The 15399-nt window shown below is 43.8% G+C and overlaps 1 protein-coding gene across 5 annotated transcripts in view; it reads left to right on the top strand.

The window, feature by feature from the left end:
- Nucleotides 1-851: 851 nt before the first annotated feature.
- The window catches only part of BICD1 (BICD cargo adaptor 1), a 203157-nt gene continuing 188609 nt past the window's right edge, over nucleotides 852-15399 (top strand). For all 5 annotated transcript variants that reach the window (XM_036252106.1, XM_036252107.1, XM_036252108.1 and 2 more), the window contains exon 1: nucleotides 852-1530. In XM_036252106.1, coding sequence (XP_036107999.1) covers nucleotides 1318-1530 — 213 coding nt within the window. In that variant the 5' untranslated portion in view covers nucleotides 852-1317. The remainder of the gene's footprint in view (nucleotides 1531-15399) is intronic.

Raw genomic sequence — 15399 nt, forward strand, 5'->3', positions numbered from 1 at the left:
GCTTTCCTTTAATGAAGAATCCATAGAGTAGAATTACTGGGGCAAGAAATAATGGCACCTAGAGGCTTCCTAGGTGCATGTACTTCTCTCTCTTTCTCCTATCTATCTATCTATCATCTATCTATCTATCTATCTATCTATCTATCTATCTATCTATCTATCTATCATCTAATTCACCCCCCTGAATAGATAGTGATCTTGTGATAAACTGGGCAAGAAAAGCTTGGACGAGGGCAAGCAATCCTAGCGAGACTTTCCTCAGGTGGAAATAAGCTTGTTGAGTGTGAGGAGAACCAGGCCAAGGGAGGGAGGAGGAAAGGGAAGGAGGAAGGGGCAGAAGCGGGCGCCCTGGGGCGAGTCTGGCAGCTCTGGAAGCAGCGTTTGGGTGCGGGAGGCCGGGCAGAGCGCTGAGAGCCCAGGCTAGAAGGATGCGCGAGCCCGGAGCGCGCTGGCTACCGTTTGCTTTTCTTGGGTGAAGGCGCCCAGTCCAGGCAGTTTGCAGAGCTGGGGCTCCGGTGGCAGCGAGGCAGCAGGGGCGCCCACGCTACTGTCGGGGCTTTGACGCCCACCCAGGCAAAAAGCCCTGGAGGAACTCCCGCCCGCAGCGAGCCGGGCGGGCGGGGCAGGCGAGGCTCCCTCCCCGCGCGCGTCCCGCCGCCGCCTCCTCGGCCTCCGTCCCGCGCGCCCCCCGGTGCAGTCGGCGGCGGCGGACCTGCGCCCGGCGGGACGCGCCTCGGGATGTTTCCGTCGGGTCCTTCCCGCCTCCCCCCGCGCTGACTCCATCCGCCTCCCCGCCCCCAGCTCGGAGCCCCGGGCAGGCGCGAGGGGGAGGGAGCGGCCCGAGACTGCACCATTCCGCACCGGCTGCAGCGCGGCCAGAGCGAGCAGGTGGAGCGAGCGAGCGGGAGGAGAGCCGGCGCGCGGTCGGGGAGACTGCAGTGACGCTGCCGAGACATGGCGGCCGGCGCCTCTGAATAAGCAGAATCGCGAGCCCCTCGCCGCCCGGGCCGCCGCAGCCAGGGCCATGCCGCACGGCCGCTGACCGCACGCAGGGGCCGGCCCGGAGGACATGCGGCAGCAGCTGCCGCCTCGCCCCTGAGCCTCTCCCCTGCATTCTCCATGTTGCATTTCACGTCAGTGTCTCGGGTGGTGTAGCTGCTGCTGCCAGGGGAGCAGTCGGGACATTGCTCGTTCATCCAGCCACACTTTTCTTTTCCATTTGCCCCCTTCCCTCCCCATTTCCTTCTTCCGCACCCCGCCTGCTTTGCATCCATCTCCCCCACCCTGTGACCCCCTCTTCCTCCATCCACCGGGGCTATGGCCGCAGAAGAGGTATTGCAGACTGTAGACCATTACAAGACTGAGATAGAGAGGCTGACCAAGGAGCTCACAGAGACGACCCACGAGAAGATCCAGGCCGCTGAGTACGGGCTGGTGGTCCTGGAAGAGAAGCTGACCCTCAAGCAGCAATATGACGAGCTGGAGGCTGAGTACGACAGCCTCAAACAGGAGCTGGAGCAGCTGAAAGAGGTGAGTTGCCTGTCACCTCGTCCCTCCTCGCCCCCGTCCCCAGTGCCCACTCATCATTTATAAAGAAGTCTGAAAGGATGCTATGGAAAGGTTTGTTTCTTCATTTTAGAGTCCTTTGTTGATAAGAGAAGATTGAAAGGGTCCATTGTTTTCCCCACAAGAGAAAAACTGCCCAGGAAATGAATGTATAAACTGGAATTTGGGAGGCAATGGCTGTGGGGGAGGGAGATTCATAAGTCTCAGCTCTATAAGGCGACATTCAACTGGGTTGGAATGTATAAATCAAACTTCACAAAACTGCTGTTGTTGCAAACCCAGGTTGCATTGACAATCCCATAATCCACAAAGGCGACAAGTAGGTTTGTGTCAAGACATCATAATTTCAGCATGTAGAATGTAGGGTACCTTCTGCTGAATGTAACTACTCCTTGGTGAGAGAGGGAACTGTTAGAAGAACTCCCCGCCAGTCCCTTTTGACAATCTTCATTTTCCTGGGTTTTACTTATTCTAGTCTTATGGCTGAGGGAGGAGAACAACTCCGCCAGGTGATCCCATTGCCTTGCTTTCACGAGAGGCTGGGCTATGCACAAGTCTTGTAAGGTCACCCTGAGCAGGGAAGATTTAACTCCCCTACAAATGGTCTGAAGAATGGTATAGAACAAATACCTGGGTATTTGGAATGACTGTATTTATAAAACTAGACTATCACAAATGGACACTTGTCCTCTTTAGTTTTTTTTTTTTTGGTATTTGGCTTCTTTTAAAGACTGGCTAATGTATTGGAAGAAAATACTAGATATGCTTTGATTTCGTATCAACACTTATAGGAATATACATGTTGAAGGAACTCAATCTGTTTTATCTCATTCCTGAGGCACTATGGGTAGCAACTAACTGGTTATATATTTAAGTGCACACACTGCTTTTCTATGTGGCAAGTTTTTTTTTTAGATGTATTTTGGCATTTTAAATGTTAATTCTGATTTTGTATATAATATAGAAAGTTTTTTTCTTACAATATACTCAAATAGTTTTTTTGGGGAGGGGGCATCTTATTTTGTTTGATACAGTTTAAACATTTATGACATAACTAATCAACTTGCCTTCTAGTTTGGTACATAATATGGTAAGTCTTATTTTTATTCTGATGCCTAAATGCCAAAAACATATGGTACAATTTCTACTTAGAAATCTCATTTTTGTGTATCAGGCTGCAAATTTCCAGTTCATGTTTCTCTTACCATGTACATATTTATTCTGAACAACAGCTGGACTTATTGGTATTTTCCAATTTAGATTAGTCTTAGGCTGATATGTTTAAATCCAGTCACACTAAACCTGATGAAGTAAGGAAACAGGATGATGATTGTAATTCTCAGAGATGTTTTGATGTTGTCTACACCTATCATCAATGCTTTGCCAAGACAGGGATGTGCAAACCAGGCAGGTTTAAGCCATCACTTCCTTGAGAAAGGAGGTAGACTTCATTCAATGAGATGAAGTATAACTGTTACCTGACACTCCTGCTCGATTTACACAACCTTTCTAGGTTTTGTTTTCTGTCATTGTACTAACCATGCATAGTAAACCTTAATGCAGTTGTCTTCTGCCTTTACTAGACCATGAGCTCTTAGGCAAGGAATCTGTCTTAACTTACTTTGCTTCCAAAGTCTTTAACACAAAACCTAGCATAGTGAGTATGCTATTTTATGAAAGAATAAATTTAAATTTATTAAATATTTTATGAAAGAATAAATTTGTACTGGAAGAGGATACCTTTATTAAGTATTCACTAGACAATATTGGTTAGTGTCAGACAAAAGACTAAAACAATTGAGAGGTATAGAAAGTGACTAGTATTTAAAAACTACCTGTATTGCTTTCTTCAGCAATAGGGAGAAAAATGAGAAAACAGTATTTTGTAGGAGTAGTATAACACTGGTTTCTTAGTATATAATAATGCAAATACCAATTATACTTTTTTCTGTAAAAATTTTGAGGCATATTTTGTTCTGTATAGCAGGAGGTTAATAAGAATTTATCAGGAGGATTTTTACCAAATGATTCTTGTTTACATATGTATTTTGAGTTGCATTTAGTATAAATGTAATTCAGTTTTAGGTTCCTAATCACTGGCTTATACAACTATATAAAATATATATTTTAGGGTAATAAAATAATCATTATAATTGATTATTTGATAGTGAGACCTGTTATTTTTATCCTTTAACCATGATGTGTACTTTAGTTGGGAGTATTATTTATCTATTTAAAAATTATATGTTTTTATTTATTTTAAAAAGAGAGAAACATCCATTGGCTGCCTCCACACAGCCAGGGATCTAGCCTGCAACCTGGGCATGTGTCCTGACTGGGAATCGAACTGGTGACCCTTTGGTGCACACTCAACCAACTGAGCCACACATGCCAAGTGGGAGTATTATTCAAATGAGCTAAATAAGCCTCAATATTATTTCTTGTTTAAAAGTAAATCCAAAATAGTTGTGCAAACTAAGATACCCTAATGGTATCTTAGTAGTCATTTTTGAAAAACATGCTTTGTGAGTGCTCTGATTTTTCAAAAGGAAGTTTTGTTTATTTTCAGGTATATACAGTAAATGATGTTATTGTTTTATATCTATAAAGCCAGTATAAAGTAAATCTTTGGCTTATTTTTGGGCTCTTTCAACAAATATGATTCATTGAAAAATAATTGGACCAGTTTATGGGAAAGTCAACAGAAAAATACTGTACTAGGTCCAAATTGGACATTAGTAATTTGCAGTGTAGCAACCCGGCTCTGTCTTTACGGGTCATTTTGTTTTTGAGAGTCAGCACCCAGCAATGTTGCTGCCTTCCTTCCCAGGCCATGTACTGCTTTGATGGTTATGCAAGTGAGCAGTGTTGCCTGAAGATGTGCAGAATCCAGAGGACGAAGTCGTTAATTTTTGTCTTGTCAGTCTTCTCAGTCAGATTGCTTTTTGGCTTAGCTTAATAACATTGAGGGCTGTGCTCTGTGCCTACGTGACTTCTGTAATTCTGTTTCCCAAAGAACACTTCAAAGAAAAGTACTCAGGATCTGAAAAAAGGATGACTTCTGACATCATCATGTTCTCCTTTTCATTATACTTGGGCAGCTAGACAGAATATCATGTTCACTGGAATACTTGTCCATGGTTTGATTTCACAAATAATGCTTGCTTTTCACTGACCTGAGGGGCACCCATGCACAATTATGTCCTGGCTGATTTTATGTTTGGGATGTGCATAAGTCATCACTGTCTGTCCCCAGGCCAAAATAGTATTTGAAGAAGTCATGATTCTAAGGTAATTTGAAAACTAAAAATATATATGCATACAAAAAAACCCAAAAGCCTCCTGTAGAATTTAATTTTTTAAAAAAAATTTAATAGTAAACATTTAATTGGTTCCATCAGCAATTCCAGTACAAGTTTTCCTGAAAGGGAGGCGAATCAATCTACCCAGAGGTTCATGAAGTATGGTGTGGGGGGTTACTGAGGAGGCCCCCAAAGTCATTGACCCTCCCACACACCCAGCAGCCCAGTAGAATGAGGGTTGGGTTGACCAAATGCGAAGAGGGAGAAAAGGGATGCAGAGTGTGGGAATACAGGCCCGGGCCCATATCTTTGCCTACAGGAAGGAAACGGGAGGGCAGGACTCCCTGCGCAGAAGGGCTGGAACTACACGTTTTTGGTGTCAACCTCATTATGTAGAAGGAAACAGGTGAACCTCTTTCCAACTGTCTTGCATTAGGAACTCCTCCCAAGTGGTCTTCTGTCACCTCTGTTCTATCTTCCTCATTCTGTATTTCAAGTTCTGCAGTTCAAACTCAATTTCTGAATTCTGAGTTCTACCTTCTGGGTTCCTGGTTCTGGGTTGTTGTTCCTGTTCCATTCTGCTTCCTAACCCCAGATCCCTTTCCCAGCCTTTCTGGGTTAATTAGGTGGCCCTCCTGCTGACTTTGCTACCTTGAGGGTTTTCCTTTACTTCCTGAGGTGGTTCTAGGCCTTTCCCTAGCAGGAAGAACTTGGTTCAGACTGTCAGCAAGTGGATGGCTTAGTGGACACCAGTGAAGTACTGGGAGCCTGGGCTGGTTTGACCTCTCCCCTTCCCACCCACCTCTAACCACTAGACACACTACCTTTTGGGTGACTAATGCTAAACTGAGGTTTTCCATGGTGGTAACTGGGGACTGGTGGCCTCGAGAGGAGGAATTTTAGGGGGAAATGTGAGAAGACATAAGAGGTGGTGGTTCTTCATTCAGAGAAATTAAAAACGGCTTCCAGCGCAGGGGAAGGGATGGGCAGGGCAGGCAGAGCTGTACGTCCTCAGAACACTGTCATCCTTCAGCTCCCCATTGTCTGAGCTGAGCACTAGCCCCCAGCGTCCTCCCAAATTTTTGGTTTTTCTGAGAGGAAACCAAGAAGCGGACAGGGAGCTCCACAGTGCGTGGCTGCCCTGAGGGAGAGGGGCAGTGAGGCGGAGGCAGCCGCAGCATCACTGGAGAGGTGAGGTCTTCAAAGGGATCGTGATCCGAGACTCCATGTGTCGCACCAGGGGGACTGCATAGGAGACATTTCCGTCCCAACCCCTCTTCCTCCAAGCAGCATTTCTAGTCTCTTCCCAAGACTGCAGGTCTTTGTAGGCCCAGAGATGGTGCACAACCTAGAGCTCTCCCATCTGTGAGAAGAAGCTGCCCACTGCCTCCTGGTTCTCTTGTTGGTACCTGATGGCCCGAGCCCAGTGCTCCCCCACTCGTATGGTTCCTTAGCTTGTTCACGCGGTCCTCGAGGGCTGGGCAGCCTGAGACACGCCACAGGACACAGTCTCCATGTGGCTGCTGCTTTAATTCCGTAGTTGTAGGACTTTCATTCAGCTCGATGTCAGGCGGTTCTGAATGATGGTTGTGCTGTAGTTTAGTTGTAATTTTGATGTGGTTGTGGGAGGATGCGATACCACATTTACCTACGCCACCCTCTTGACCGGAAGTCAAATTTAAATTTTTTTAACTTAAAAATATAGTTGAAATTTTATTTATTTATTTATTTATTTAATTCTCACCCAAGGACATTTTTGCATTCATCTTCAGATAGAGCAAGAGGGAGAGAGGGAGGAAGAGAGAGAGAAACATCGATGTGAGAGAGACACATCGACTGGCCACCATCCACACGACTCCAGCTGAGGTACTGTAACTGAGGTACGTGTCCTTAGCGGGAGTCGAACCTGGGTCTGTCTGGACCATGGGCTGATGCTCTAACCACTGAGCAAAATCGGCCAGGGCAATAGTTGAAATTTTAAATGTAGTAAAGTTTAAAAAGATTCCATAAGAGAGGAATGATTCAGCATTTTAGAAAACATATCCGTGTGACAACTTCAGAAAAGTTTTGCAGCTGGGTTATAGTAGACTATGGACTAAGAATCTTCAACTCATTTTCTTGCTCATTTTCACACCCTGATACCAAGGATAGACATCACCTGCTGAAGAAGCATTTTCTGGAGCCAACTTTATGTTTTTTTTCAGAGCCATAGTGAAATCATTCAAGAAATAAATGTTTATCTTACTTTTAGAGATTGTCATATTAGGGAACTGATGAAAGCCATTTAATTATCTGGCTTCGTCTTTAAAGAACTATTTTTTTTCCTCTCAGATGCTTAGAAAGATTGTTACCTCATTTTATGTCTGTAAATTCTAATCATGAAATCATATGGGGATAAAAAAAAATCAAACATATTTTTTTCAATCTATGAATAAACATGAAGTTAATACTTCATTTACCTAAGCTATTATTTTTCTCTTATTGTTTTTAAAGAAGAAATATTTATATTTGTTATCCCATTTATTATCAAATTAATTAACATCTTAACTATATTAACATAAGCTTTGAGAAACTGTTTGTAAACAACCTCAACAAATAAACATAGTCACTTTCAATCACATTTCTTTTTTTTTGATCCAGTTGCTTTACCTTGCATTATCCCTTCTTTTTATTTCAACACATTTCATCTCTGTCAAAGTTACTTCTCAGATTTCATTTAGCACGATTTCATAGTCTGTCATCGTGTTGACTGCGTCTGCGTGGACATGGACAGCAGCCGTGGTGTGATGAACTTTTCAGAACTTCATGCTTACAAATATTCTTCCCTGTCATCTCCTTAAAACACTTGTACTTTACAGATATCATGTTCCAGGTTGAAAATATGATATTTCCTTGGCGTTGAAGGAGAGGAGGGCACGAAGAGATGCATCGTCTTACCGTCAAACAGTCCACTGTGGCAGAGGAAAGGCCTGCGCGGGCAGGTGCCGGAGGTGGACGTGGGAGAGTGGCCGTGGCCACGTTCTATCTTGGGACTGGGAAGCCATCGAAAGGAAGCGAAGGGAAACGCTTCGTAACTGATGCCTTACATCTTATTTAATCTTCAGAGTAACTCAGAGGCTTATTGCCCATTTTTACAGATAAGAGAATAATAAAGATAATAAAGCACTGAACTATGTACAAACCTCCATTTAGGCACTTTGCATGCCTGCCTTATCTCTAATTCTTTTTTAAAAATTATTTTTTCTTTACTGATTTTAGAGAGAGAGAAAGGGGGAGGGAGAGAGAGATGGAAACATTGATGAGGGAGAACATCGATTGGCAGCCTACTCTATGCCCTCCACTGGGGATTAGGCCCACAGCCTGGGCATGTGCCCTGACCAGGAATTGAATCGGTGACCTCCTGGTGCTTTATTTTAAATTCCTCACCCAAGGATATGTCTTTTATTGATTTTAGAGAGAGAGGAAGGAAGAGAGAGACAGAGAGAGAAACATTGATCGGTTGCCTTCTGTATGTGCCCTGACTGGGGATCAAACCTGAAATCTAGGTATGTGCCCTCACCAGGGATCGAACCCACAATCTTTTGGTGAACGGGATGATGCTCCAACCAACCGAGCCACGCTGGCCAGGACAGCTAGTATGTACTTTTAAAATACAGTTATTTCTAGGACAAAATTATTTTTAAGGCACTGATGTTTCAAGTGTGAAGAAAACCAGTTAGCCTCAGGGAGTGTGGGTGGTGGTGGGTGTGCAAGTCTGTGGCCCAGGTGCTGCCCTGAGGATGGCTTGGGTGTTAAGTGACAGAGAAAACAAGTGTAGGTGTGTTTAACAGAAACTGATGGAATTTATTTGCCCTATAGCCGACCTGTGTGATAATACCGAGGAAAAAGATAAGTTTTGTGGGTGAAAGTTTTGTGGGTAAGTTAGTGAATCCTTGTCTTGGCTGGAGGGAGCTGTGTGTCTCAGCATAATGGTTGGCTGGTTTCCATGGCCCGAGCTGGTCCTGCAGTGTGGCCACATCCTGTCCATCCTGGGTCTTGACAAGAAGCCAGGATGATTCAGGCAATTGGGGCTCATTATGTCATCTCATCTTTGCCCTGTGATAGTTGAGTTTTGAGATAGTTGGTTAGGATCTCATACAGTATCTCAGATGCAGCATCTTATGTAAGCAATGGGGAGACGAGGGTCCAAGACAGGAAAGTGTTTCATAAACGTGTTCTTCCTTGTGGCAATTGATACCTTTTCCTCCTGGGATTTAATTACTTTGTCTATAAAATTAAAAGGTTGATATAATCTCCATGATTTTTATCAGCTCTACACTTCTGTGATGCTGTTTTAAAGTAATGCAGTCTACTTATTTATCTACCTGTCCCTTTCTTTTTACTAAGTACAGACAACTCTTGCTTAATTACAGCATTTTTCACCTGGCCTTTAGGTATAGGTATCAGCTGTTTTCTGTATTTTTTCTCCTCTCCATTTCCACTCTGGTCACTCAGTTCCAGCCAGGAAAATGCACCTGCTTTCACACTGGTACTGTAGCCATCCACAGTGTTTTTCTGGTTTTATTTTTCTTTTCTTTCTTTCTTTTTTAACAATTTATAGTTCTGTTCTCCTTTGAGCACTGGTCCAAACTAATTTTCCTTCTGGATTCACTTTACTGCTCTACTCAGGACTATACTGGTGTAGAATGGATCCACTGACTCAGTTTCCATTGGCATTTTTGTACTAGGCTTCAGCGAGCAGAACAAGGCTCACTGGGTCCCTGGGAGCCAGATTTTGGATCAAAATCAAGAACTAACAGGTATTACATCCTAAGAATGGAATGAGGCAGCCTTCATTAGGAAGTCATGAGTTCCTTGTCACCAAAAAAGTTTAAGGAGATTCTACTCAATCACTTGCTGGGAATACCGTCTTGGAGGGGCTATGCTTGGAAAGGGATCTGTATCGAATGATCTCTGATGTGCCCCTCCTAGTCGGACTGTTTTTGACCAGGTGTTCCAAGTAATTCTGGGTTTCTGGGTTTTTTTTTTATTTAAAAAAATTTTTTTTTCCTTTATTGATTTTAGAGAGAGAGGAAGGAAGAGGAGAGAGAGACACATCGAGTGGTTGCCACCCACACGACCCCAACCGGGGCTGGGGGCAAACTGCAACCGAGGTACATGCCCTTAGTAGGAACTGAACCCGGGTCTCTCTAGTTCATGGGCCAATGCTGTAACCGCTGAGCCAAACAGGCCAGGGCCGGGTTTCTGTTTTTTTATAGTCCTTCCCCTACCACCACCTCACAGTATTTCTAACATGGTTAAATTTTTGTTTTCATGTTTAGCATTTCATACTATTTAGGACTTTTGAACATTTGGAATGTTTTCACAGTAGTATTAGAAGTTTATCATCATTTTGATTTATGTTTTGTTTAATTTTCAGAAGAAAACTGATGCATGATAGAAATTTTGAGATGACAACATCTGTCAATTTGGGGAAGTTTCAGGGAAACTATACATTTTAAAGCTACATGGTTGCATTGGGCAGGGGAGTTTACCTCCTCCAGAATCCTTTTTCTTTTTGTTAATCATCACCTGAGGATATTTTTCCATTGATGTTTAGATAGAGTGGAGGGGAGGGCAGTGGGAAGAGAGAGAGAGAAACATTATGTGAGAGACACATTGATTGATTGCCTCCCGCACAACTCTGACTGAGGCACGGGATTGAACTGCAACCCATGTATGTGCCCTTGACCAGGAATTGAACCTGAGAACCTTCAGCCAACACTCTAACTCAGGGGTGGGGAACCTTTTTTCTGCAAGGGGCCATTTGGATATTTATAACGTCATTCGAGGGCCATACAAAATTATCAACTTAAGAATTACCCTGCTGCCCTGGCCGGTTTGGCTTAGTGGTTAGAGTGTTGGCCCACGGACCAAAGAGTCACGGGTTTGATTCTAGTCAAGGTCACATGCTTCAGTTGCAGGTTGGTCTCTGACCCTGGTTGGGGTTGTGCAGGAGGCAACCGTTGATATCCTCTTGCATCGATGTTTCTCTCTCTCTCTCTCCCCCACTCTGTCTGAAAATATATGGAAAAATACCATCATCATCGCTTTGCAGCTAAATGGATTCATGTTGTAGGTTATCAGGCACATCAGCTGGTTCCACATTGAATGATGTAACAAAGATGTTTAGTTCCATTCGTTTACTTTTTACATCCATGAATCTTTCATTAAATACCTCAGTTAGTTTCGCACATTCACCAGCATATTCAAGTGTCCTAGAAGGCTTTTGTCCTTCCAGAGTGGGGACATGCACCGTGTTATTCCTTTCGAGTTGTCCTTTCCACAGCCTTAATTTAGCTTCATATAATTTCAAGTTTGAAAATAGGGAGCTGAGAAACTGGTTAGGGCCCTGCAGCTTGACAGTCAGCTCTGATAGGTATTTGTTAATGTCCACCATGGACGCTAAATCACACAGCCACTTGCTGTCATTGAGTTCCCTGACAGGTTTTCCCTTCATCTCCACGAACCACTAGACTTCTTCCCACAGTTCGTAAAACCTCATGAGCATATTCCCTCCACGCAGCCACCACACTTCACAGTGATAAACAAGATCACTGTACTCAGAGTCAAATCATTCAGTAACTCCTTAAACCGGCAGCCATTAAACCCTCTGCTTTTGACAAAATTTAAGCATGACACTACTGTTGACATCACATTGTTGAGCTGCAGTGACTGTGCACAGAGACTTTCTTGGTGTATGACGCAGTGGCATATAATTAAATCACTTGGATCAAGACTGAGATGATTCAGTTCTTTCTTGCTAAATGCAATTAACCCTTTTTGCGAGCCAATCATGGCTGGAGCTCCATCTGTAGTAAGGCCACTTCACTTTTCAAATGTTAGCTCAAGTTCTTTCATTGATAGAACAAGTCTCTCAAGTCCTCACCTCTTGGAGCGCCACGCATGGCTTCCGGTGACAGCAGTTCCTCGCGCGTGTCAAACCCTGCAGTGATCCCATGAACGGAAATGGCCAGTTGGACATTGTTTGTTATGTCTGTTGTCTTGTCACAAGCCAGAGAGAAAAATTGGAAATCTCCTGCAGAGTCCTTCACTGTTTTTTCAGTATTTTGTGCTAAATCAGTAATCCAATCTGAGACTGTTCTTAGACAAATAACATTCTGAAACAATTTTACTTTGTCCGGTGCTAACAACTCCGCAGCAGCCACCGCACACTCTTTCACAAACTCTCCCTCTACATGAGGCCTCAGCTTCTTTTCGATTAGCTTGCTCACTACATAACTTGCTGGAGAACGTTGTCTCTGTCACAATGCGGCCTAGTGAAAGCGGCTTGTTGTGATTCCAAACTCTGCTGAAGAGCATGGATTTTATCCAGATGCCTTTGGCCTCCCAATTCATTGAGTTTAGCATGTTTTGAGCTGTAATCACACTCCAGATTGGCTGTTTTCATTACTGCTAACACATTACCACAAACTAGGTACACAGGTTTGCCGTTGACTTCAACAACAACAACAACAAAATAATCATTTGTTTATTTCTCTGGGAAAGATCGACGTTCTGCATCAACTTTTCTTTGTAGTCGCCATTTGTAGGATGTCACACCACTTAAGTGTTAATAACTACCCAGTGCTGTTCTAATCCTGCATCTTGGATTTGTAACATATTCAACGTTCGTATCATCAACTCTTGAGGTCTTTTCTGTGCGCTGTAATTTGTGAGGATTGGTGATCATGGACGTGTAGATAAAGGTTGAATTGGAGTTATCGTCTGTATCGACAAAGAAGTCAACAACATTATTGTCAACCATTGGAGGCAAGGTCATCAACGTTGGGAGGAATCATCTCATCGCATCTCGTCTCATCATCACCGGATCGCCATAGTTTCACCGCAGTGTGTTAACACTTTGGCAATGTGCACGCTTCTGGCCTGCCTGGCACTGACTGTCCTCTGAGTCAATACAGGCAGACGGGCGGTGGGCCACTGGTGAGAAACATAAGACTGTCCCGTCATGTACTCATATATGTCCAGTACTGTAATGAACCTTGCCTGTCCCTCAAAATTTACATTATTATTATGATTCACTTAATATAAATTTATGTTGCTATGAAAAAAGCCCCTATATTTATTGAATTTTGAGTCCTGCTTGCGGTTGCCTTGGCAGGGTCAAGACCAAATGATTTCGTGGTCCTTATATGGCCCGGCCCCTGGCCAGATGTTTCCCACCCCTGCTCTAACCACGGAACCAAACTGGCCAGGGCTCTTTTTCTTTTTGATGCTTCCCAAAGATGAACGTTTATCCTCAGAGGCATCTCTTATTTGAGGAAGATGAACATTTTCACACCAGGAAACTGCAAACCCATCTCCCCCTCTACCCCCATCCCCTACACCCCATCTCACCTTCCATCTACACATGGCCCCCCAGATCCATCAAGGACCCACTCCCGTCTCCTGCTGGGTGCTGCCCTTAGAGGCACCAACCCAGACCGCGTGGACTTCACTTCTTTTCTGTCTCCCCCTCTCACAACCCCTGGGTTGGGGGAGTGGTCTCAGGTACACCCCCATTGTCCCAAGTTCCCTGAAGCCACCTCTGCCTTCTTGAACTTCCATTTATTGGTTGATTATTTATTTATTCTACTAATGCACCTCCTCTGGTGTGGAACCTCCACTAGACCACAACCCCCACCAACCTGGGGGTTTCCCATTTCCCCCCCAGCCCCCTGATCTATGGCAGAATCTTTGTTTTCATATGTGTGCACCCACAATTGTATATTTTGTCATTTACACATAGTCCAATATTTTATAATCTTGGTTGTCAGTTCTTTACATTATATGCCAATCTGAGTTTTTCTTTTTGCTTTATATTGCTCATTACTTCTTGTTCTGTTTCATTTATTCATTCAGAAGTGTGTTTTTAGTGGCTAGTATGTTGGGTACCATGCTACTTGCTGGAGATACAATGTGGAACAAGACAGACAAGATGGAGCTGCCTGAGTGGAGCTTATGTTTGAGACCTGGGAGATGGTCGGTGAGCACCACGCTCCTTAGATGTGAGCACGTCCTTGAGGGAGCGATGGGAGCCTCTCCCCGGTGACATTCGAGCTCAGACCTGAATGATGAGAAGGAGCCAGGCCTGTGGAGATTGGTGGAAGTAATTTTTAGGAAGAGGGACAAGTGCAGAGATGTTAGAACTCTGCAGTACGTAGGGGAACTGATGGGTCACCATGTAAAAATAACCATTTGTATTTGAAAAGTGACCATCTATAAAATAGTATGCTGACTTTGGGGTTTTTGAATGAGGTTTTGTGTCTCAACTTTGGAAGTGTTTGAGCAGAGCCTCCACACCCCCCTGAGGGCTTCTTTAAGAAGAGGTGGATCAGCCCTGGCCGGTTTGGCTCAGCGGTTAGAGCGTCCGCCTGCAGTCAGGAGAGACCCGGGTTCGGTTCCCGCTGAGGGCATGTGCCTTGGTTGCAGTTTGTCCCCGGCCCTGGTTGGTCGTGCGGGTGGCAGCCACTCGATGTGTCCCTTTCACATCAATGTTTCCCACTCTCTCTCTTCCTCTCTCTCCCTGCCACTCTATCTGTACAAAAAATGGAAAAATGTCCTCGGGTGAGGATAAAAAAAAAAAAAGAAGAGGTGGATCAGAACCAGTGACTTTCAGATCTCCTGGGTCATTTATAAAAACACTGCTGCCTAGACCTACTCTGGGACAGTTCAACCAGAGTCCTTGGAGATGGAGCTGGGCCTTCAGTATGTTAACCCCCCTCTGCTCACAGGTGCAGTGCAGCAGGGCTGAGAACCTCTCCTGGGAACTGCCAACTCCAGGAGTAAATAACTCCATAGAGATAGACGTGTTTGGTATAAAAAGCTAAGGATTTATGAGATAATATGTAAGCATTAATTGTACAGTCCTTTTATTTCTCTGTTTTGGAAATAAAGACTCTCTAATACTTTTAAAAAAACTAACAAGCATCATCAAAAACTGCATTAGACAGTTAAGATGTATGTTAAATTAGATTTCATTTAACTTTCTACCCTCAGGGTTGTTAAAGTTTCTTTTTTAAAGTTATTTGTGCCTTTGTTGCATCTGTTTTGCTTTTCTGTTCTGTTTGCAGTTGTTTATGCCAACTTTGCAAGTTTAGAAATAGAATATTCAAAGCGAATTGCTTTGATGGATTGATCTTTGTTTTTTAAATCCTCATTGGAGGACATATTTTTATTGCTTTTTAGAGAGACTGGAAGGGAGGGAGGGAGGGGGTAGAGAGAGAGAGTAAGAGAGAAACAAACATCCACGTGAGAGAGACATATTGATTGGTTTGCCTCCTGATCAAACCTGCAACTCAGGTATGTGCCCTTGATTGGGAATTGAATCTGAGACCCTTTGATCCTTGGCCCGATGCTCTAACTGCTGAACCAAACCAGCTAGGATTGATCTTTAACCTTTGGGGTTATTTTCCATTGTTGTTTTGGTTATACATGCTTACCATTTTCAAACATTTTATGGAGAAAAAGCACTCTAAAATGTAATATTTGT

The sequence above is a fragment of the Molossus molossus genome, unplaced genomic scaffold (assembly GCF_014108415.1).
Source record: "Molossus molossus isolate mMolMol1 unplaced genomic scaffold, mMolMol1.p scaffold_m16_p_10, whole genome shotgun sequence".
In the NCBI taxonomy this organism is placed as follows: Eukaryota; Metazoa; Chordata; class Mammalia; order Chiroptera; family Molossidae; genus Molossus; species Molossus molossus.